This window comes from Syngnathoides biaculeatus, chromosome 11 (assembly GCF_019802595.1).
Source record: "Syngnathoides biaculeatus isolate LvHL_M chromosome 11, ASM1980259v1, whole genome shotgun sequence".
NCBI classification, from domain to species: Eukaryota; Metazoa; Chordata; class Actinopteri; order Syngnathiformes; family Syngnathidae; genus Syngnathoides; species Syngnathoides biaculeatus.
Genome location: NC_084650.1, coordinates 22,169,218 through 22,194,395, shown reverse-complemented (window position 1 = coordinate 22,194,395; position 25,178 = coordinate 22,169,218). Strand labels below are relative to the sequence as shown.

Genomic DNA, 25,178 nt, shown 5'->3' with positions numbered 1-25,178 from the left:
ATGTCCACTGTGAGAGAGATAATCTAAAAAGATAAATCCAGAAATCATAATGTATGATTTTTAACAATTTATCTGTGTGATACAGCTGGGAATCAGTATTTGAACACCTGAGAAAACCAATGTTAATATTTGGTACAGTATCCTTTGTTTGCAATTACAGAGGTCAAATGTTTCCTGTAGTTGCACACACTGCACTAGGGATTTTGGCCCACTCCTCCACACAGATCTTCTCTAGATCAGACAGGTTTCTGGGCTGTCGCTGAGAAACACAGCGTTTCAGCTCCCTCCAGAGATTTTCTATTGGGTTTATGTCTGGAGACTGGCTAGGCCATGCCAGAACCTTGATATGCTTCTTACGGAGCCACTCTTTGGTTTTCGTGGCTGTGTGCTTCGGGTCATTGTCATGTTGAAAGACCCAGCCACGACCCATCTTCAATGCTCTGACTGAAGGAAAGAGGTTGTTCTCAAAAATCTCTCAATACATGGCCACCGTAATCCTCACCTTAATACAGTGCAGTCGTCCTTTTCCATGTGCTGCTGACATAAGAAATTGTTCACATTTATTTCCACATGGCTGCCGCACAAAGCATGATGCTACCACCCCCATGCTTCATAGTCGGGATGGTGTTCTTGGGATTGAACTCATCATTCTTCTTCCTCCAAACACGGTTAGTGGAATTATGACCAAAAAGTTCCATTTTGATCTCATCTGTCCACAAAATCTTCTCCCATGATTACTCTGTATCATCCAAATGGTCATTGCGAAACTAAGATGGGCCTTGACATGTGCTGGTTTAAGCAAGCTTCCGTGCCATGCATGATTTCAAACCATGACGTCTTACGTGGATTACCAACAGTCACCATGGACACGGTGGTCCCAGCTCTTTACAGGTCATTTAGTAAGTCCTGTCGTGTTGTCCTGGACTGATTCCTCACCTTTCTAAGGATCATTGAGACCCCACGAGGTGATGTCTTCCATGGGGCTCCACTCCGATTGAGATTGACCGTCGTGTTTCGCTTCTTCCATTTTCGAATGATTGCTCCAACAATGGACCTTCTTTTCACCAAGCTGCTTGGCAATTTCTCCCCCGCCCTTTCCAGCCGTGTGGAGTTGTACAATTTTGTCTCTGGTGTTGTTTGGAAAAGCTCTTTGGTCTTGGCCACATTACAAGTTTGAGTCTTACTGATTGCATGGGCTGGACAGGTGTCTCTATGCAGCTAATGACCTCACACAGGTGCATCTGATTCAGGATAATTCATGGAGTGGAGGTGGACTTTTAAAGGCGGACTAACAGGTCTTTGAGGGTCAGAATTCTAGCTGATAGACAGGTGTTCAAATACGTTAAAAAATTATACATTCTGATTTCTGGATTTTTCTTTTTAGATTATCTCTCTCTCACAGCGGACATGCACCTACGATGAAAGTTTCAGACCCCTCCATGATTTCTAAGTGGGAGAACTTGCAATACAGCAGGGTGTTCAAATACTTATTTTCTTGACTGTATCTCTTTGAAATGATTTCTCCCTTGTAATTTTACATTTATATACACACACACTCACAGACATGCAGAGACAAGATTCATCTGTAATGGGCACGTGTGGAAAAGAAAACTTCAAAAGGGTGACAAAGAATGTCAAATATTATATATTTTTAATGTCTTCCAGTTGGAAATTCAATGTTATAGTGCCTGAGTTTGCATAGATCTTCGGAAAGGACACATTATGGCAGCTCCGATTCCATCTTACTTAGTTCCCAAATCGTTTAATAGTAACTTAATTTTGACACTTCCCCATTGCAATGCCTACCACTGACAAACATGTATACAGGTACATCTCAATAAAATAGAATGTGGTAGGTGTTTTATTTCAGTACTCATACACTATGCAGCTTTATTAAACTCTTGGGAAAATACATTTCAGAGGGCAAATTTGTGCCCAATTTCCACATTAAAAATGCATAATATTACAGTTTCTACAGATGAAGAAATTGGGGGTTTTGTTTGCTGTATGCTGTAAGGATTAAAATTATACATAATGCATTAAATATTCCTTTTTGAGTGGGGGTAGTGTATCATGTACGAGAGACACTTTTGGAATTAAACTACTTAAGTAAATTAAGCTTTTGACGCTATTCTTATTTATTGAGATGTTCCTGCACATGAAGGAAAAGCAACATATACAATCTTCAATTACACAGATTCCAAATCTGATTAAATTAAACCACGCTGCAGTTCAAGAGGGGTTAACAGACATGAAAAATAAAACAAATCAAATAAAAATCTTGGACTGAGGTTTTGGGTAAAACAACAAAAAAAAAAATCTCATTAGCAGTAGAATGTAGAAATGACAATATTGTACCGAATATTGATTGTATGCACAAAGGTTTTGAAACAAAGGTATAAAAACAAAATCCACATAAAATATAGAATGGCTCTCATTAATAATTTAAAAATTGAAATCATATGCATCTCATCTGTTTGATGTACGACCTTTCCCCTTGAGTCCAGTTCAAATCCAAATATCACAGACAGAAAAAGAGGCATAACCATTTCAGCACCGGCATATTTTCTTAATGTAAGACATCCATTTATAGCCGACACTCTTTCAGAGGCACCATGTAAACATTCATTTCATTTTTTTTCTTGACTTTGGGAATAAATACTCCAGCCAATGTATTACAACACTGCTGACATAAGAAATCGTTCACATTTATTTTCACATGGCTGCCGCATAAACAGAATGCAGTTCTCCGCAGGTCCAGGATGTCAAGTATCTATGCACATTATGCTCACGTGATCCAATTGGTCCTCAACATCTCCCTGAGATTTTAACTTCAAAATCTAGAAGGACTGAAACAATAAAATTAAGAGCCACAACTGAGACACTGTTGGACAAATAAATGACATACAATACAAAAAAAAATGTTGTCATATGCAGTATTATTTCCGAGTTTGACTCTTTGTACCGTTTAATAAAGAGCTGAAAGTGCAACAGTGACTGAAGTGCTGCTTTATTTTCACTTCACACGAGCAGCACTCAAAATCAAACTGGCTCATAAGTCACAGTAAGGCTCGTGAAAAAAAAATGTTCCAATGAAAATAAATCCGGTAAGCAATGCCTTTTAACTCTAAACAACATTTTCAACGTTACGATGTGTCATGACGTGTTTTTCAATAACAGTCTTTCGATTTACCCATCACATACATGTACATTCTATTTTCATTAATGCAATAGACATATTGAACTGAGCCACGTGAGAGAAAAGCAAATCAGAATTGATTCACTAGAGCAGGGGTGCCCAGACTTTTTTTTTACCCCAAGATCTACTTCTCAAGCAGCCAGCCTCTTGCGATCGAGAGGAGGAGGGGGCCTTTTTTTTTTTTTTTCCAATGACCAATGATAAAATAGAATGACCAAGTCACAAAGATCTACCCACTACAAAAATGCAAAACATTTATTTTAAAGCATATTGAGGATTCTTCATGTGTAAATGTATTTTTGTGTGCCTTGCATAACCGCATGAGCCAATTATTACACAACATAATTACCTTTAAACATTTTTTTTAACTATCTGAGTTCATGGTGATGATCACTAAATGTCCAACTGCAGTGAGAAACACATCAGCCATGGCTGTACTCCTTTACAGCTGCAGAGATTTTATTGAAGACAATATTTCCGTCTTATTTTTAAAGGATCGGAACAACGAGTCAGCTATGCCTCTTTACGTGTGATGTGACGAACCCGGAAACGATGCTTTGTGGTGGCTTTCGCTGTTGGACTATATTGTGTGAAACGTGGCTGGTGTGCAGCCAGTTGAGATTTTAGTTTGTTCACTTTTCTCATTATCAGTTTGCTTTTCGGCGGAATGTCGGTGTCGTATTTTCCATAAACAGTTCAAAGATGCCATTCCACATTTCATTCCACTGACAGATGAGGCCAATGCACTTTAAAAATGACATCGTGAATATAAAAGCCTGCCGCACATTCCGTATGAAAGTAATACGTTTTTGTCTTCTTTACTGCAACATCCATACTCATGTTTGTTAAGATTTATTAAGCTTGAGCTTAAAATAGGGGGCTGGGGGGAACTCAATCGACCAGTCGATGGCGATCGATGCATTGAGCACCCCTGCACAAGAGTTATGCAGTATGAATCCAGTCTAACATATCACCAGACAGTTTACCTGCTTGGCTTTTTCAGTTCAGCAGACTGAGCCGGGGCAGACTTTCCCTTCAGCAGCACATCAGTGATGACAGGTTGGCCTGTTGATCGGTACTGTAAGTCACAACAAAAAGACGTGGCTAATAATTCGTGTAAGGCTCCGTAAATGTTGATCAACAAAATCCGACTCACTTTGCTGCCGGGAAAAGGTGGCGGAGGCCTGGTCGGTGGCTCCGGTCGGGGTGCGGAGGGAGAAAGTGCAGGCGAAGGCGGCGGAGGAGCCTGCTTTCGCTTCGGCTCAGCTTTAAAGGGACTGTTGCTTTGAAGTGAGGATTGTCTCGGGGTAAGAATCGTCGGCTCACTCTGTTGAGCGGCGTGCGCTGGTACAGGTGGGGGCTTCACGGCAGGACGCACGGCAGCATGTCTTGGCCGGCTTGGGTACGCTCGGCTCAGATGTGGCGAGGTCTTCGCCTACGGGAAAAAAAATACATTTTACTAATGTGTACTTATATTGGAAAATGATCTGATAATTCCTCCTAAAAGATGTACTGTACAGTGAACTGTCACATATTTTCAGTTTAGCATTCACACAAATCGCCCATCACTTATGATGCGAATATTTGCTCATAACTCAAGACAAAAAAGTCAGAGCAATGGCTCACATCTCTCAACACCGATCACACTTGAACACCATACTTCAAGAAGTGTGAACCAGGAATATTATTTTCAACTCCCATTACATGATTACACGCTGCTATATTGCAAGTTCTCCCACTTGGAAAACATGGAGGGGTCTGACATTTTCATCGTAGGTGCATGTCCACTGTGAGAGAGATAATCTTAAAAAAAAATGCAGAAATCACAATGTGTGATTTTTTTAAACGATTTATTTGTGTGATACAGCTGCAAAAAAGTATTTGAACACCTGTATATCAACTAGAATTCTGACCCTCAAAGACCCGTTAGTCCGCCTTTAAAAGCTCACCTCCACTCCATGTATTATCCTGAATCATGACAGCGGCCATGTATTGTGAGATTTTGGGGAACAACCTCTTTCCCTCAGTCAGAGCATTGAAGATGGGTCGTGGCTGGGTCTTGCAACATGACAATGACCCAAAGCACACAGCCAGGAAAACCAAGGACCAGGAAATCAAGACTCTGGCGTGGCCTAGCCAGTCTCCAGACATAAAGCCAATAGAAAATCTTTGGAGGGAGCTGAAACTGAAACTCTGTTTCTCGGACTCTAGAGAAGATCTGTGTGGAGGAGTGGGCCAAAATCCCTCCTGCAGTGTGTGCAAACCTGGTGAACAACTACAACGTTTGACCTCTGTAATCGCAAACAAAGGATACTGTGCCAAATATTACCATTGGTTTTCTCAGGTGTTCAAATACTTATTTACAGCTGTATCACACAGATAAATTGTTAAAAACCATACATTATGATTTCTGGATTTATCTTTTTAGATTATCTCTATCACAGTGGACATGCACCTACGATGAAAATTTCAGAGCCCTCCATGATTCCTAAGTGGGAGAACTTGCAATATAGCAGCGTGTTCAAATACTTATTTTCTTCACTGTAGGTTGGATGATTCAATTCTATACCTTTTGGTCTGAGTCTTGTTTCTTAAGCAAGAATGTTGGGTTGCTGTGACCCTCTGCATGAAGAGGCTGGGCTTCGACCGGGATTGAACAACTGACGGTCCAAACACAAGCACAAATGCAAAAATGTTCAAAGTCAAGCAAATACAAACGTACTTAATACAACCATTTCAGCATTAGGTACCTTGGTACAGGGAGCGGAGTCGACGTTTTAAGTTGCTGGAGTTTATGTTTATAGCAACACCAAAGTCCAATAGCCAACAGAACAAAGAAAAGCAGGAGAAGGACCAGCACGACTGGAAGGAGGCTCCCTGTTAGAATACAATGCATGAAAATAGTATTGTTTCAAATATGTACTATTCATACATGGGCTGCACGATGTTTTATTTGAGCGTCTTCATTGCGATGATGGGCACAACAGTCAAATTGCAGTCTTCTGCGATTTTGGAGTAGTGCAATATTCAGTGAATCAACTGTAATATAGAAAGTGACCAGGAGAGGGAGACACCATACAAGCAACAGCTATTTCTTCATGTTTATGTGATCGTAGTGTGAAAGCTGCAGATAAAGACAAGTGTGCACTGAAAGGATGGAAATAATAGAGAAGTGAAATGCCGGTATTTGAAGGGTAATAGCCCATGAGAAAAATATTGAAAAATGAATTTTTTGAACGATGAAATTAACTTTGAACTGGCTGGGATTAAAAAAAAAAAAAAAGAACATTCCCAAACTGATCCTGCATTATTTTCACATTGCAATTTATCGTTTTTTGTTTTTTTTTTCTTCACCAAATATTGTGCAGCCCTAATTCATAACACTTGAGGATGTGGTCTCACTGTGACTGACGACAGGTCCGCTGTCCAGACTCCCGCCGGGCCCCCGCTGGTTACACGAAGGAGGGGCCCAGCCGCTCTCACAGTGGCAGTTGTGGTTGTTGTTACACAGCTAGCGAGAGAAGAGGAGACACATTTTTGCATAACTAGTTCCTGTTTGAAACATCCAGTTGTATGATTTTCAGAGGCACATTGCATGGACAAAAGTGTTGGGCCACACGACAGCAACCAACAGGAAGTGACAATGTAACAAAATACTGAATTGAGCCCTCCTTTTGCAACTACATTTGTGTAAATGATTTTTATTAATACTGACTAATACTAGTAAAGAATTTACATTTTCCACAAATAAAGAGAAAAACTTAATTTGTAAATTAAGAGTACATATATATTTTTTGGCAGCATGGTGGCACAGCTGCTAAAGTGTTGGCCTCACAGTTTTGAGGTCCAGGGTTTGATCCCGGCCCTGCCTGTGTGGAGTTTGCATGTTCTCCCTGTGCCTGCATGGGGTTTCTCCAGGCTCTTGGGTTTCCTCCCACATCCCAAAAAAGATGTAACATTAATTGGACACTCTAAATTGCCCCTAGGTGTGATTGTGAGTGCGAATGGTGGTTCGTCTGTATGTGCCTTGGATTGGCTGGCAACCAGTTCAGGGTGTACCCCGCCTCCTGGCTAGGCTCCAGCACTCCCCGCGACCCTCGTGAGGATAAACAGCAAAGAAAATGGATGGATGGATAATACTAGGAAAGAATTTACATTTGCCACAAATAAAGAGCAACAGTTAATTTATAAAGTAGAGTACATACATATTTTCTGTTTATAAACATAACATAATAGCAAAGAACTATGTAAAATTGGAGATTGTGATAATCTAATCGTGCCATGAAAAAAACAAATGGATCACAAATCATTCCTGATTTTACAAAAAAAAAGAAGGGTTAATGTGGTAATGATGTGCAATGTAATGGTGGTACAGCATGACTTAATCTATGTTACCTTCATAGTTATTATTTCCTGAGGGGTAAAAGGAAGGTGTTCATTTGAGGAAAGGGCTTTTGCAAAATACACTCGAGGCATTTGTTGACGCACACTGTCTATGTGAGTGGAGAGCACTTTTAAGGGACTTTTTTTTATGACAGTCTTACTGAAACACAATACTGTACTACAGCTAACATTAGTCTCAAATGGGCGTTATGGGCCTTTTTACTTCCAAGGTACTCAAAGAGCTTTCAAAATGTGAACTCATTCACATTTACACAAAACTCACCCCATGTCCATTACATTTGCTGTGGCAGTCATCAGCTCTGAGGAAAGAAGCATTCCGGCATTCGCCATTGAAGCAAATCTAGTGAGAGTGGCAAATGAATTGAAATGAACAAACTCAAATATCGGTGGAAAGAAACAGACGAGACCTCATGATTTTATGTCATTATAATCTCACCGAGTCCTCGCCACATTTGGTGCCCGTCATGACGAGGCCTGGGTCAAGCGTGTCGCCCTGCGCCTCCTCATCCCGCTGCCCGGGCTTGTAGACGTGCGTTCCCATGCACTGCACCCGCCTGTTGCCCACCGTTACTGTGGTCTCGATGCGAACTGCATTACTCTCAATCGGCTTGGACGCTGACGATAAACACTGGATCTTCCCGCATTTAGCATCTCTGGCACAAACAAAGAAAAGCGATCATCAAATTCTTAGCTTTGCATGATGTATATATATATATATATATATATATATATTATATATATATATATAATATATATATATATATATATATATTTTTTGATTATTGCAACACATACTGCAATTAAAGTGCAATATGTTTAATGTGCATCTTACCTGTCCTTACAGCTCCTGTATTTCCCAAACAGATCTTTGCCGCAGTTCCCGTACATGTCGCCGGCTTCATTGACCTTCCTAAAACACACGTCGTGGGCTGGACGGCCATCTGTAAAGAACACACACACGCGCACAGCGTGTTATTTGACCACCTTGATGGAGAGCAGATGGCATCCCTCACTGTTCTGTGTGGGACTCCCGTAATACAACGCTCCAGGGAAGTTTTTTCTCACTATGAATTTGGACACCAGCCAGCAGCCATTTTTGAGGCTCCGCCAATAAGGATAACGTCTGACCTCTGTTACAACCTTCAACAACAGCTTTTCGTGTACTCTGAAATCAGCTACTGTACTTACAAAAATCATTTTTCTTTTTAATGAAACCTTTAGATGACTGATTAATGAAATCTATGTTTTACCTTTCATAGGGTGAAGAAATATACATTTACATGGATGGCACATGATCTTCATGTATGGTCCCTGATTATGATATCTTTTTGAAAAGTCATCTGGTGTTGAGGGAAATTTTTTATTTCATAAAAGTTTTGTTTCACCACATGCATTTTCACCCAGCTATTTCGGACACCTTCTGTTTAATTGCATTAAGTATCAGATTGAAACAAAATGTCAGTAACATTGTTTGCTACTAATAGAATAATAATCCTAAAATTTGTTTGGCTTTAGCAACATTTACTTTGTAGTCCTGCATGTTTGGAACGCCTATAAATAATCCTTAAATCAACCACGAGAGAGTCCTAGAGAGACATTACTAGATCAGGATTTGAGCCTTAAACAGGGAAGTAATCGCTGCACTCTTTATTCTTCATAGTGATGTTGAAATCAACCCATTTATTTTCTATCGCACTTGCCCTCATCAGAGTTGCATTTGGGCTGGAGACACAGCTGACATTCAGCGAGAGGCGACGTACACCCCGGACTGGTTGCCAGTTAATTCCGGGGCAAATCAAGACAAAAGACCATTCACATCCACACTGTGACCGAGGAGGGAAACGATTGCAACAAGGGACATTTTCCATGTCTTAATTGAGTTTTCAAATCAAAATTCTCATAACTAGCATTCTTCCCCCTCTTTGTTTCCATTGTGACCAATAAAAAATAGTCTTATAATAGTAAATCTATGACATTCATTAAGCACAGTTCTATAAGGCTTACATTACATTGTCCTGCCACTTTATTATGTTAAAATATTATATGTTCAGAGCATGTTGCTTCCATGGTTTGCAGTTTGGCTCTTGTATATACTTGAGTTTTTATTTCTGATGTGCAGTACTCATTGTGGTGTACTTGTGTCTCCATTGTGCAACAGACAATGACGTTAAAAACGAGTTTTCCTGCGCACAAGGCGTACCCACCTCGTCCCCAGAGTGAGCGGCACTGTTGCTCGAGCGTGAGGCACATGCCAGTATAACAGTAAGCCTTCCCATCTGCGCACGATGTGCCATCCACCAAGTAGAAGTTAGCCGGGCAAGACTCAGCCTTGCCGTCGCAGTACTCAGGCAGGTCACACTGGCCTGAGGAGGCTCGGCAGAGCACCCCTGGACTCTTCAGCTTAACACGACGAAATGAAAGGAGCGTCGAAGTGAACAAAATCCTGATCACATGGCTGTCACGCTCATGACGACGTGCGTACCTTGCAGTTATGACAGCAGACACCGTGGGCACACTCAGCTCCAGCTTTTAAAGTGCAATTGTTTGCGTTACAGCAGGGGCTGCTACACTCCTGTGTAGAAGGTAACGGATGAGTCTTTTCATCATACGTACGAATACGACACTGACAGCTAAACACTGACGTCTTCTTCTCCGCAGTCACATTCCTCCCCATCCTCCAGGTAGCCATTGCCGCAGCGCTGTCCTCCATACATGGCTCTGGTGTTTGGCTCGTTGAAGAGACACTTTCCTCCTCCGGTGCTCAAGTAGCTCTTCAGCTCCCGCATGTTACAAGTGTTAAACACTCGTGGAAACGGGTGCCTGCGAGGTATACGGTGCAAATGAAAATAATTATACACTCATGGGACACAGAGGCGGCAAAGTGGCTCAGCTGGTAAAGCGTTGGCCTCACAGTCCTAAGGACTCAGGACCCTGAGCTCTTGGCCCTCCCTGTGTGAAGTTTGCATGTTCTCCCCGTGCCTCCGGGAACTCCGGTTTCCTCCCACATTCCAAAAACATGCAACATTAATTGGACACTCTAAATTGCTCCTAGGTGTGATTGTGAGGGCGACTGTCTCAGTGTGCCCCGCGATTGACTGGCAACCAGTTCAGGGTGTAACCCGCCTCCTGTAACCCTTGACAGCTGGAATAGGCTCCAGCACTCCTCATGACCCTCGTGAGGATAAGCGGTGAAGAAAATATATGGCTGGATGGATGATCACTCTAATTTTACACGAGGCACTGTAAAAACTGATTACTTATTCGTTCTGGTTAAGTCCCAATTGTTTTTATGGAACTAACTTTTGTTAACAGTTTTGCCTTGTTGGAAGTTTGCCCTGAAATGAATAACATTTAAGGTTATTATATTTTTGGGTGTAGAATTTGGAGTCTATCCGAGCTGACTCAGCGCACATGTAAAAAACCATTTGCACTCATTTCCAACTACGGGCAATTTAGAGTCTTCGATTAACCTAGCATGCATGTTTTTGGAAATGTGGGAGGAAACGGGAGTACAAGGAAAAACCCACGCAGGCAAACTCCACACAGGCAAGGAGGGATTTGAACCCACGTCCTCAGAAATGCGAGGCAGATGTTTTACCCAGTCGGTTACTGTGCTGCCTGTTGTAAATTTTGTACAACACAGCATTACGGTCAATATCAACAACAACAAAAAAAGGATGTTTGTAATCCCTGTGTAGCTACCCTGTAGCAGCTGCCATGATGCAACCCCCATCTTCGGCTTTGGCCTGGCAACAGCCAGTGCTGTCATGACTCATGCCGAAGTTATGGCCCATCTCATGTGCCATGGTGGCAGCAACGCCAACAGCTGACTCCGAGTGGTCCTTTTCCACAGTCACAGTTGCAGAGAGACATTTTCAATGTTAATGTTTTGAATGGAGGTTGAGTCTCCCCATGAATACGCACACTTGCAAAACAAACAAAATGCCAAGACCAAGCTGAATCTTTTCAGAACTTTGCACTCAATGTTAATTATAAGGTGAACAAATCAATAAAAACAAGGGAGGAATGTATGTAACGTGACACCAAAAACACGCCACTGCAAAAACGGGTGTGATTAAAAAACAGGAGCAGAGAGATGTAATGACATTAGAATTATACTAATATGAACAAAATTATCTGCCACCAGAACAGGAAATGTGGACTTGGCAAGACTTCCCCAAATCAAGCAAACATAGACAGCCTAGAGAGAAAAAAAAATCGACAACGAGAGCATTTATACTAATTACACCTATACTAACTAGACTTATAGCATATATGTTAGCCTCAGGCCTGCCTGATTTGGGGGGGAGGGACACCCAGTGAGGTCATGCGATACCTAATCGAGAGAACGAAATAAGAGCGGAAAGAAAATGGTAGGACAGGATGACCTGTAAGAACTTGCAAGTTGATACCAGCAGGGATGTGCCGGCACCTGGCCCGGTTCGAGTCCCCCAGGGGACCCTGAATGAGACGAGGGTGCCCATTATGAAGAGTATGCACAGTGTGAGTACTACACAGGTGCAGTTTATGTAATGTAAGAGGCTGGACTCCTGCAGGTCTGGCCCAACTGGCTGGCAGAAAACCGAGAATAGTTGGGGAACCCCCCCAACCCCACCTCCTCTACCCGGCAGTCTCAACTTCTTTTGTGTGGGGTCTTCATATTTTAAAAGTTGTTTATGTTTTTAAAAGTCGTGATGGGTGTACCCTGCATACGATAATCTTTAATTCCGGTTAATGACCGAAATTTTTTAAATGATGTCAGCTATGTATTGAAGAGGCCCCGTAGCTCAGTGGTTAGAGCACTGGTTTGGTAAACCAGGGGTTGTGGGTTCGTATCCCACTGGGGGCCTCCACTCCCTGAGAAGTGTTGCGTCAGGAAGGGCATCCGGCGTAAAAATTGTGCCAAACATATATATGCTTTCATCTGAGATGACACGCTGTGGCGACCCCGAAAGGGACAAGCCGAAAGAAACCTATGTCACGTATGTATTGTCTACTATCGAACATTAAATAAATCATTTTAACATTGGAATATGATTAAAAAATAATTTTACTTGTTTAACATGTAATATTTCATTGCATTTTTTAGATGACATTGATTAATCTGAATTACAGAAATAATCAAATATGAAACTGACCCTTCTCTTAAAAATCAAATGTGGCCCTTGAACATAAAAAATCTAAAATCTGGAATTTTAATAGGGCGATGAAGACTTTTAATTTGTATTTAATACTAACACGCACAGGAAAATTTTATAGTGAGTGTACTTAACATCTACAGTAAATGCGATATCCGTTTCTCACCGTGTTCACGCCCCCAGACTGGTATTCAGAGCACATGGCTTTGAGAGGTGCCAGCCCGATGGTGGTACCCTGGAATGACTTTCCCCTGGTGGCACAAAATGCACATTATTTCAAAAGCAGGATTGCACGGAACCTGAGAGCACACAAAACACTGATGACTTCCTATCTGCGACTTCAAACTCTCCTTCTATACCTTCTTAAAGTTGCACAAGTGCCGAAAATACTGTAATGCTTAAAAGGCAAAGTCACTCATACACCTTAAGACAGACGAAAAAAAATCCAATCATTCATGTTCCAGGTTCTGTATGATTGCAACTCTCACAGGCCAAGATAAAGTTGAAGATGATACTGACGTGATGAGCTGAGCGTTGTCGTTGCGGAGCGTGTGAAGTTGTCGGCGTCTCCAGGACAGGAACGCCGCCAGCGTGCTGTGCGGGTTGTCGGACACGTCGATCATGTCCTGGCTGGTCCACACCTCCAGACCGATCAGCGCCACACGGATGCGCAAAGCTTTGTAGTACTGCGTTTTGTGGACACAGTGGATCGAAAGGGGGGGAAAATAAGAATATGAAGGGGCTAAAGGATAATTGTGGTGTCGAGATCTGATACAAAGGGATTGATTACCTTGTCGACTAAATTGGCGGCTTCCAGTAATTTCAGTTTGGTCTTCTCGAAACTCCTCCCGTGTTTGTCAAACTGAAAACCACATAAACCGCATAGTTAAGAGCAAATAAGACACATCCATACAATGTTCTTCTTCCTCTGTCTACTAAAAAAAAAAAAGGAACCTGTGATTTGCATCTGTAGTTCACGTAAGATTTAACCTACAATGGAAGAGAGCTGCATTGGAAATGTTTGACCTTACAAGTATAACTATGCTTTTGCTCTGATTTTAGACCAAGTAATATGCACTTGACAGCAATTCCTTGCTTGACTCTTTGGGAATTTACCAATCAAGCCACTCAATGTTTACCTTATTTTAATGGGATGGGAAAATGTCTCTTAAGATTCCTCTGAACTCGAGCTTTGATGCTGTTGAATAAAACAAACTGCCGGGATGTCTGAGTGGATGAAAGTCTTAAGTTGACGTCATGTTGTTATTCCTCGCAAACTAACATATCAATAATGCTTTTGCTGACTTCAGCCAGTATTTCCAGTGCACTCTATTTTGTCTTTGAGACTCCATTGATCAGAAATCTGTTTGTAACTGACCAAATACACAACACTGGACAACAACTCCAAAACAATGGCGATGACTATCACTCGTTAAAAAAACGTGAGCCCGCGGCTTGCAGATATAAAATAATTATAGGATTCTTACCTCAGCCTTGTCTGCCACCAACAGCAGCTCCACATACTTCATATTCTGACTCAGGTCTCTCTGTTCCTTTCATTGATTGGCATAGTTACGTCGTGAGTTGCCGGGGACATTATGCGCTGTATTGTTTCTTTTCAAGACCGCTCACCCTTGACCTCTGTGCTGATGCCATCCCATGGAGGAAGGTGCCAAGTGCCTCCTCGTTACTATGACGCTGCAGGCAGTTTCTAGGAGGTAGATGGAGACTTTCAGCTCGGAAAACTGCGTGCTGAGACGTCCCCGTGGAGACGGGCTCGATGAGGTAGCTGACGCTTGCGTTTAGAGAAATTAGTCCCCTGTGGGGAATAAAAAAAAAGTCCTGCTCATGGTTCCATACAGCGGGAGCAAATCACTATGCAGTAGATCTGTGTTGCTAAAAAAGCACCAACAACAAAAACATTTTAAAAAAATCATCCAAGCATAATTGATACCTGTAATTGTTAGATTGGTAAAAATATTTCAATATATTATGAATGGACATAAAAGTAAATCTTAACGAATACCATATATGCTATATTGAACCCGAATTTATCCACATTCAGACATAAATTGTGGGGGCGAATTATAACTTCATTTGAATTTTGCCTCTCAATGTAATATACATATTATATATTACAATAAATGACAGACAATAAAAGCATTAATTTAATTTTCACTTAACAAACTGCCAAAATTACACCAATTAGTGAGTGAACTGTTCATCCTGACACACCACAAAACACAAAGTCGATTTTCCATATTTTGACCCCTTTAAATGTTGTGGACTTGTTAAAAACCTTCTTTTCTTTTCCTATAGTTTCTTTTCTAACAGACAAATATTCCCAAAGGTTTTGGGAGCAATGTAAAATATTAGTGGCTGTTGGACAAAATACTGAGAAAGTAATGTGTTATAGTACCTTGTGATAACAGTACTAAAACACAAACTATTTACAGTATATCCATTAAAACGGAATTTCACTGTCTTTGATGTCCAGGCACAAAAAAAAATCCACTTTGTTCAAACATCACGCCTCACACACAGTTTTGTTCTTTGTCAAAATACGGTGATACTGTAATATTGTAACATATGTATTTCTTTAGCTGCTCCACCTCAGGTGTTTCTTACCTGAGTCCTGAGCACGTGCTGACAGCCACACTGGAACCGTCTACACCCACAACCTCTCCATGGTACAAACAGTGATTCTGGAACAAGAAAATCCAATATATTCATGCAGCTTATAAATGTACAAGCAACCTTTAGCAAAGTGATGTATTTCTCATCTCTGACATGATTATTTACGTGTCCCCACCACCATTGAAGCTCACTGAAATGTTTCACATACCACGTTGATAGGGGAGAAGGACCTGCGACTTCCATTCGGAGTGTACCATGTTTCCTGATACCCAGGGGTCAACAGCTGCCTGGGGAAGACATTTCACTTTTATTTATAGTACCCATTTGGACAGACTCATTCATTCATTTTATTGAAGGACGTTACAGTAATTCAATCCACTTTGGATAAATCCAGTTAACTACCGACCGTTGGCAAATCTACGTCGTGACTTTTTTTTTTTTTGGTGTGGCGTGGTGGTGTCATTGCTAGAAAAAATCTATTTGCACCTTTGTTCCCTGTAACTTGATAGCTGATCAGCTCGCAATGGCTAGTTACTCAATTGAAGGTACATATTACTCAAGTAACTGCCGAAATGGAGATTAACAGTTGTTTTCAATATACAGTGTGCACTGGCATCTATCTATCTATCTATCTATTATCTATCTATCTATCTATCTATCTATCTATCTATCTATCTATCTATCTATCTATCTATCTATCTATCTATCTATCTATCTATCCACCCATTTTCTGAGCTGCTTATCCTCACAAGGGTCACGGGAGTCTTGGAGCCTATTGAAGCTTTCAACATGCAGGAGGTGGGGTACACCCTGAACTGGTTGCCAGCTAATCGTAGGGCACATAGAGACAAACAGCCGCACTCACAATCATACTGAGGGGCAATTTAGCGTGTCCAATTAATGTTTCATGTTTTTTCGGATGTGGGAGGTGATGCCTAGAGAAAACTCACGCAGGCACGAGGAGAATATGCAAACTCCACACAGGGAGGGCGAGGATTGAACCCGGGTCCTCAGAACTGTGAGCCCAACACATTACAAGCTGAGTCACCGTGCCACCATGCTGCCCTAGAGTTATCATGGTGTTTATAATTTGGAGTGGGTCTCTGAGATCAGGCCTTTTAATCTTTTTTTGGTCCTTCGTCTGTGGAGTTTGCGTTTTTATTAACTAAATAAAAATGCTATATCCCTAACAGTACTATTTAGAAGTATGTGAAATTATCCATCCATCTATTTTCTTTGGCACTTCATGCTGGGTCGCGGGGAGTGCTGGAGCCTATCCCAACTGTCTACGGGCAGGAGGCGGGATACACCCTGAACTGGTTGCCCAAACTCCACACAGGTGGGTCTGGGATTGAACCTGGGTCCTGAGAACTGTGAGGCCAACGATTTCCAGCAAAGCCACGGTGCCATCATCTACATATTCTGAATATTTATGGATCACTGAATTTAAAACATAATGTAATGGCGAACACGAAAAGGCTGATGGACATATTGCTACTGCCACATGCCAAGAAGAAACAAAATAAAAGTAGACAAAATAAATTGTTGCATCCACGGAAAAATGTAATAAATATATTGTTGACAGCAATTAATGGAGCTACTGTTGGATCTTCCAGAACAGCATGTGCATTATGCAAAAGCGACAGTGTGAAAAGATTTACTCCAAAATCTTTTCAGAGCATTAGAACCGACTCGTCCAGATGTTTGTCATGCAGTCCTCCTCCCTGTCACCCTCTAACCATCCATCCTTCCTGTTTTCATTCATAAACCTTCCCTGCTCCACAGCTGTTTTTGTCTCTCCCCCACAAAAAAACAGTTTAGATTCCTCCTGCCATACAGTTTTGCTAACATCCACCAAACCATCTGTAGCCATGACGCATTGAGAACAGGCAGAGAAGGGATGCTGGATTGGAACTGAGGTCTCAAGCACATATGGAACACATCTTTTGTGATGCTCCTCCTTTATATTTTAGATTCCACTTTATGCATTTTCTATAGCAGCAAGCTTTGCAGTCACGTCAGAAGATTTGTCCTTAACTGTCATATTCCTTTTCTTGCTTTGCCAGACGAAAAGTAGGTTGACAGAAATGAGCACGTTAAGATTTGCGGCTCTCATTCGGTGATGTTGGTTAAATAGTAAAATTGCCGTCTGCTGCATAAACCCTGCTTTTGACAAGAGTCTCAACCCTTCTATACGTACTTTTTCTTCTTTTTCGTAGGAGAGCAACTACAGTTGAACTTCTCCAAAAAAAATTCAAGAAAAAAAGGTATATTGAATTTAATAGTAACACTAAAGCGGCAAAGAAAATGGATGAAGTAACTTTTAAACATTAATCACCGTCCATCCTTCAATTTTCTATATCCGCTACTCATTAGTCACACTTGGGCTGTAGCGTACCCCATCTGACTAAGCGGGGTTGTAAAAAGCATGCAAAACAAATATGCGTTCATCTGAGATGACACATTGTGGTGACCTCTAATCAGACAAGCCGAAAGGAAAAGAAGACACTGGGTACTTTAATTGTTAATAGTAACATTAAAACAACAAAACCCTCAAAACACATTTAAGTATATGTCACGCACCTCACTTTCTAACATTTTTATTTGGAATATGAATATAAAAACAAGTTAACCACTTTGCCAGCAAATGACATGCAAGGTCAAGTCGGACAAAAGTATTGGGACATCACAGGAGTTGAATGGCTAAGAACATGAACTGGTAACTTTAGGTGTATAGTCTTCTTTTTTGTCTTCTCTTTTCATGCCACCAACAAGTCTTGTCATTGGTTTGAACTCAGTGTTGCCAAAAAAAAAAAAAAAAGCCAACGAAAACTACCATTGTAGATGTATTTCAAACTTTTTCAGTTCTGTGATTGTAGTGGTGTGTTTTTTGATGAAAAATGTTTTTTTTTTTTTTACTTTTCACCTCAGGGGTATTCAGTGAAAGAGGTCCCACTGTGTTTCCAAATAGTTAGCATTTTAACCGCTGAGAAAAAAGACGAAGAATTTTTTCCCCACTATCAGAAGCCCTGGAAACATTGGCTGTTTGTTGATGTCATCACAAAGCAAGTCACAGACAGAAGAAAGACTTTTAAAGATGATGCAAGAGAACTTACACATATTTGTTTAATACTTGTTTTTAACCTGGTGCTGTTTTCAATCATATAGGATGGATGATATCAAAGTATCTCTTGCTTGCTACATTTATGATCCTCTACTCCTCCTTTGGGAATGACAGCATATGCACAAGAGAGCAGGCTTTTAAATTTGATAATCAATAAGATATAGACACAACATACCTCTAATAAAAAGATATAATCACTCCTAGAGGGTATAATTTAATTAACATTCAGATTAAGAAGAGAAACATAAGTGCTTTTGGTTGCAGTTTGTAGTTTTCTGCTGTAATTGTTAAACCAGTAAAAATATAGTCTTTGATATCATCTGTTTCTCCACACGTCCATAGGGATATGAAAACATAATTCAAAAAAATTAAACATCTCCACATGACTGACAAATAATGTCATGATAGATTTACTTTTTGTTATTTTTACATCAGTTTTAACTTGATATCCTGAAGACTGAAATATGCTGATATTATTTTTCACAAAGTGATTCAAAATTCTGTACCAATGTCAAGTACTAAAGTTAAGTTATAGGGACTTTTCATTTGGTAAATGGGTAGGCCGGACGCTGGACGTGTGATTAGCACGTCCACCTCACAGTTCACAGGTCCTGGGTTCTAATTTGCGCTCTGGCCTTTCTGTTTGCATGTCTCTCCCCATGCCTGCGTTGGTTTTCTACGGATACTCCGGTTTCCTCCCACATCCAAAAGACATGCAAGGCAGGTTAAGTGAAGTGAAGTTGTGAATGTGAGTCCATATAGTTGGTTGGTAAAATGAGCCCTGCGATTGGCTGATGACCAGTAAAGGATGGACCCCGCCTCTTGCCCAAACATAGCTGGAATAGGCTGCAGCACACCCGCAACCATAGTGAGGATTAGCAGTTCAAATAATAGATGGATGGATAATTTGGGGCTTAATACTCTATATACTTTCATGGGAAAATATTTTTAAGAAACAGTTATGCAATCAAATATGTTAGAACGAAGTTACATGAAACTGAACCAAAGATCAGTTGAATTTGGACACAAAAATCAAATCCACAATCACTGAAATAAAAAAGCTCTGTATTGTATAATGACTGAAAAAGGTGAAGAAAGGCTGTTTGTCCCTCCCCAGAAAGTTACACAACGTCAATTTCTACATTTGCCCGAAAGTTACAAAACGGAGGTTTAACTTGTTCTGCTGCATACTGCATTGCTTACATTATGCCAAATTTACTGAATCCAAACTTTCTAAATGGGCTTTCAGTACGCTGCTAAATGACGCAAACACTTTTCAATGAAAACTATAAAAAAGGGGTAAATAAATGTGCTGGCCTTCTGGGACTTTTCAGAGTTTGGATGAGGTCCAGGATGAGGACAGATGCTGTGATTGAGGAGCACATTGCCGGTTGAATCACGCCTGTCGGGCAAGTGAGACAAAGACTTGGTTCAGCTTGTCTTGGAAGGGTGGGGGTGGAGGGTGGCAATGAGAATATACTTTGGAGATAGTGAAGGGGTTGAAGAGAAGCGATGGAGATGTGGGGTAATGCATTAGGGTCAGTTGGCCGCATTCTCTCATTGCATCAAATGACATCACCGCACACAAGGAGAGGGAGGCAGGAGGCTGACGCTGGCAGCAGATGATTGATAGGCTTTTATTGCACGGCAAAAACAGTGTGGTCTTTCGGCCTGCTTTTTTTGTCATGAGCAAGCGCAGACGTCTGCAGGAAGACAGGAGACTATGCCTAATGTGAACCAGGGACTGCAGAATACAGCTTCTCTCTGATCCCTAGCCTTGATATCCATCAGCTCAAAGATTTAAACCTAGTTTGTGTATTTTGTGAGCATTAGCAGTGAGCCACCATGTGGTCATAAAGTATGACACCAGTCAACTGGATGGAGATAGATGCATGTTTGTCCTGGGAGCTCTGGCGAATGTCAGGAGATGAAAAGAAGGGAGACTGGGATGCTCGTTTTTCTAAGGAGTGACAGTGGAAGACGTGGTGAAGGTGGGAAAACAGGAAAAGCGATGGATGAGACAGTTATGGGTAAAGCTCCTGAAGGCAATATTTGTTTAAAATTAGCAAGAATGACAATTAGAAAGTCATTTATTACAAAAAGCTCATTATTAAAGACCAACTGTTTTATATTTGTGACTTATGCGGTATCTACCGTAACGCTGTGTGGAAGATGGTTAGACATGGGTTGATAATTTCATGCACCAGCTCACGCCAGCATATTTAACAGAGGGACGTTTATCCTGCTGTGGGTATGATGGAACCCAACTTAGATCCTGTCCAATCAAAATGGCTCCTCCCATTCCCTTTCAATGCGACACACTCACACTCTCACATGGAGTTGTCCAGGCCGATTGCAGAGCTATCTAACCAAACCCCTGATTGTTTGTGTGATTCCCACCGATGTAGCTGCATACCAGTCTTGTGGGATGATGTAACAAATATTGATAATGAAGATGATAATAATAATGCATTCAGTTACTTGATTTTTAAAATGTTTCAGAGAGTTTGAAACCCACTATTTATATATTTATGAATTGAATAAGTCTGACATCTACCAATCATGTCCGCGGATCTCAGTGTCTGTCTGCCTGGCTGCACCCCAGTCAAATTTATTAAAATCACATTAATCACTGCACCAAAAGTTAGATGAAGTATCAGCAGGTGTAAGTTTGAACCAATTTCCTGCCACCAGACTGCCACGCCGTCAATGGTACACCCTCAGTGTGTTGAAATGCTCAACTCAGCCTTGTGCTTGCAGGATAATCAGGATACGCCAGCATTTTAAGCACCGCTGCAGAACCCCAGTCCATGAAAAAAGAGCCCAGTGGGATATATTATATATAAAATTATTTCAGAGGAAAAGATGACCCACTTAACTGTTTTCATATTTTCTCTTTCCTTACATTGACCATTGAAATCATCTCATCATTCACCATTTTTTTAACCTCCCTTTTCCAGCTCTTTGAGGCAGCACACTAATCCATACCTGGCCCTTAACCAAATTCATCAAGATAAAAGCTCAGGGAAATGTACAAACCAAAAATGGAGGACATACAGTAAATGGATTCTGGAAACCGTCCAACTCTGACCACCACTTAAAAGCTGGGGGGAAAAATGTCACCCCTCTCATGTAGCTGAATATAGTATTGTCGGTATCAGTAACACCTCTACAAATGACGCAAACAACTCCCACAATAATGAACTTATTAAGTCAATTCTACGCCACATTGTTTTAGATCTCCTTCGGTGCAGGAATGAGTACATTTTTTTCTTCATAGGAAGTGGGAGTTTGCTCGAATTTTGCACAATTTATATTTCTATTCCTCCAGCTGTTTAAAAGAACAGTTATGAGTGGTACACAAGAGTAACTCATGTTCAGAAAAGGGAGGAGGTGCTCCTGAAAGTGTGAAGTTGAGTGTTTATGGCCTTGTGGGGGTTGATAAAAAGGGAAAGCCCCGTAGACCTTAGCAGAATACCTAGTGTCTTTCCATTTATACCGTGTCATTTCATTCCCTTTGACTGACATATAAACATAACATTCTCTAACTTTAAGATTTGGCTTCATGACAGGACCAACACAAGAAACACACCTCTCAGTGTGATGCAATTAGATTGACTTTAATTTATATTCCAGGAAACTGCTAAAAATTTGCTTAAAAATTGGTTCAAAACTGTTCCGGCCAGTCAGTGTATAATGTAATAAAGTAAAACATGCTCTTATCATAGTGTCGACTTGCTTATCCCTCCACATCCAGTACACAAGCAAATGATTGATGAAGCATCCCTGCCCAGAAGGAAATACAAGAGCGGGACCACCTCCTGGGGAGGGAGCACATAGAGGGTAAATCCCTCGGGGGCGAGCCAGTCAGACGGACCGGAATTACGATTTATTATTTGTTTGTGTGTGTGAGGGTGAAGGAATGAAGGAGTAAAGCCATACATTAGTGGGGAAAAATGTGTTTCTCATGTTCATGGAAGCCTCCTTGCGTATTCGTTGTCACCACTGACCGACAACCCACCAATCCACCGCGCTATCCATGAAATAAGATGGTGCCTGATTAATTCACATATCATAAATACAGGACGGGAAGCACTCAGAACCACCAGATTGCAGGATACGGCACTGTCTGACTTTCTGTTAGCCAAAACGCACACAATCGGGTGTCAACATAACACTGTCCCGTCCAAATACATCACCGGTAAATGGCAATCCCAGTACTCGTGGGGTCCCTGACCTCATTCGTGTGTCAACTAACATCTGGTCAAACAAACAAGCCGGTCGGGACGTCTAGTCTAGTGGACCTCTAGCAGACAGTATGGATGCCTTGCATGTATGGAATGAGTTGAGCATCACCATAAACGCCTCTTAACTCGCCCCACGTACTGCACATGCGAAGACTCACTCATTCTTCTCCAGGCGCAGCTGCAGCTTCTGACCTTCAGCTGAGATGACAACTTGAGCCTCGGCAGGATGCTGGGAAGATACAGTAGCAACTCAGATCTCCAGAAAAATGTCCCTTTGTGTCTTAAATCACCTAATGACATGAACATGGCGAGACGACTCACCTCTCTTTTGGCAGACCTGCTGTGCCTGTGAGGATGCAGCCATCTGGGGTAGGTGATCTCGTAACCCTCCAATGCATCGTGTTCTCCTGCATAAAAGATATTCCAAAAAAGTGTTTTTTGAGCATTCCTTAACTATCCCTGTCTTTTTTTTTGCCCCTTGTCCCGACATTTTGGTAATGAATTTCAGGCAACAAATTCAAAATGAGAGAATTCATTTTAATTGGGGGTTGAACATGGTTCTGCTGGAGTGTCACCCAATGTGACTTCAATTTAGATGACCAAACCTAATATTAAATTATGCACTCATCTCTGTCACTGGGTACAATACAGCTGTATGAACTGAGACACGCACACAGTGGAAGTCTTTGCTAAACAAACTAAATATTCACATAAATAATTGATATACTAACACACCATGCACTGGGGTATCCCTGAAAGGTCTTATAGGCATGATTCTACTTTTTTAATCCAGTTAATCTTGGATTAGATTGCATTCCCCAGAGCTATCAACTCCCTGAACTCAAACCACTGAACATAACAACAATGTAATGTAATATTTTGAAACTGCACGTTTGTGCATTTATTTAATTTAGCAACAGTTGGTCCTTGATGTTTTATTTATTGTTAATTTTTTTTTTTTTACCCAAGATGTTCTTCGATTTTTATTCTATTTTATTGCATCTTGTGGAGAAGCACTCATCATTTCATTGTATGCACAGCATATAATGACAAAAAAGGCTTTTGATTGATAGATTGATGGTAGCGTCACTTTTGTCTGAAGCGGGATAGTTATTGGCATAATTAAATACTGATATAATCGTTAAAGCCATAGTATTTTTACCAGCCCATATCTTATACACTACAATGTCAGTTTTTCCTTTAGCCTATACTATAGGCTCATTTCAGTTAACAATTGTACCTAATATTATGACCATGTGACTGTATATTGCTACAGCCAGCGATTTTACATCATGCAACTTTCATAAATACCCAAACACTTCATTTAGCTGTGCAAGGCTGCTTTGAAGGCATCTCATCGATTGCTTCAAGCTATGGCGAGTGTCTCTCTAAATTGAAAGGAATAGTCGAGAAATATGCTTTGATTGCATCAAAGTCATTCATCGCTGTAAACAAGATGAGACCGACTCACCCCGGCCAAGAGCGACTTGCACGGCGGGTTGAGCGCAATGGAGGAGCGCGATGAGGCAGAGAAGGAAGGACGGCGCGCCATTGAGAGGAGGAGGAGAAGTATGCATCCTAAACACAAGAGGCTCCAAGCGGATTCGGACAGGAGAGACATCAATGTGCACGCTCGCTGGGGTCGCTTAAATCCGACGCAAGGAGGCTCTCCGTCGGTGTGACATGACGACGAGGCGCCGGTCCTCTGACGGATAACGGACTTTCTCGTCGAGCCCACCCCTTCGGGACACGCGCACCCACACGCATGCGTGCGCAAATGGGGGCAATTCAAAACAATACCGGATGATAAAAGCGTCCAACAAGACATCGCAAGTCATAATTTCTGCACAAAGGAACCGCGACGGCCAGAAATCCACCCTGGCATTCCATCTTAAAATAGTCTATGAGTTGAACGACCAAAATCAAACAGTAAATTCATGACTTGAAAATTATGCTGAAATTTATCCCCACAAATACTATGAAAAATGCACTGAGTCAGTGACCCATAAGAACATGAGAGAAGATATATCAGGTCTTAAATGAGTATTATTGCATTACGGCCCACTGTCATGCTTAAAAATAAATAAATAAATAAATAAATACATGAATACAAATACCATACCCCTGATAGTACTATTTAGAATTATGTGAAATATGCACCGTTATTTAATAGTATTATTTATTTATTTATTATTGACTTTAACTTTAAAAAGTGTGTGTACAATAATATGCTATATCCCAAGTGGACACCTGGTACTCACTGATAAGTAAATAAACATTCCGGGCCAATACTTCAGGAAACATGATAAGCCTATGGCGAGTTTCAACTAGCAAGCTCGAAAGTAAACAGATACTGTGTTCAAATAAGTGATCCACTCTCCTCCATATGTTCTGCTAAATGAAATAAATGTGTTCTGTGAGGCCACGAG

The 25,178-nt window shown here is 41.1% G+C and overlaps 1 protein-coding gene across 2 annotated transcripts; it reads right to left on the bottom strand.

The window, feature by feature from the left end:
- Positions 1 to 1,632: 1,632 nt before the first annotated feature.
- adam19b (ADAM metallopeptidase domain 19b) lies at positions 1,633 to 24,605 on the bottom strand. Of its 2 annotated transcripts, none has more exons than XM_061835615.1 (23): positions 24,221 to 24,605; positions 23,071 to 23,156; positions 22,908 to 22,978; positions 15,587 to 15,665; positions 15,370 to 15,446; positions 14,374 to 14,560; positions 14,229 to 14,288; positions 13,532 to 13,603; positions 13,261 to 13,427; positions 12,908 to 12,992; positions 11,306 to 11,445; positions 10,246 to 10,423; positions 10,086 to 10,175; positions 9,808 to 10,003; positions 8,436 to 8,544; positions 8,040 to 8,256; positions 7,866 to 7,943; positions 6,602 to 6,710; positions 5,950 to 6,076; positions 5,769 to 5,859; positions 4,356 to 4,634; positions 4,186 to 4,277; positions 1,633 to 2,849 (listed from the first exon to the last, which is right to left on the bottom strand). In XM_061835615.1, the coding sequence occupies exons 1-23, from the start codon at positions 24,324 to 24,326 to the stop codon at positions 2,834 to 2,836; spliced, it is 2,712 nt and encodes a 903-aa protein (XP_061691599.1). In that variant the 5' UTR covers positions 24,327 to 24,605; the 3' UTR covers positions 1,633 to 2,833. The 2 variants fall into 2 exon arrangements, with proteins under 2 accessions (XP_061691599.1, XP_061691598.1); XM_061835614.1 differs by having other exon boundaries at positions 14,229 to 14,294; positions 24,221 to 24,601.
- Positions 24,606 to 25,178: the final 573 nt, after the last annotated feature.

Excerpts from the sequence above, each read along its gene's own strand:
- adam19b (XM_061835614.1), bottom strand. The coding sequence starts at position 24,326 with ATGCATACTTCTCCTCCTCCTCTCAATGGCGCGCCGTCCTTCCTTCTC. Across the intron at positions 14,295-14,373 it reads CATCAGCACAGAGGTCAAGG|GAACAGAGAGACCTGAGTCA; the intron begins GTGAGCGGTCTT and ends AATCAATGAAAG. Across the intron at positions 6,711-7,865 it reads GCAAATGTAATGGACATGGG|CTGTGTAACAACAACCACAA; the intron begins GTGAGTTTTGTG and ends TTCTCTCGCTAG.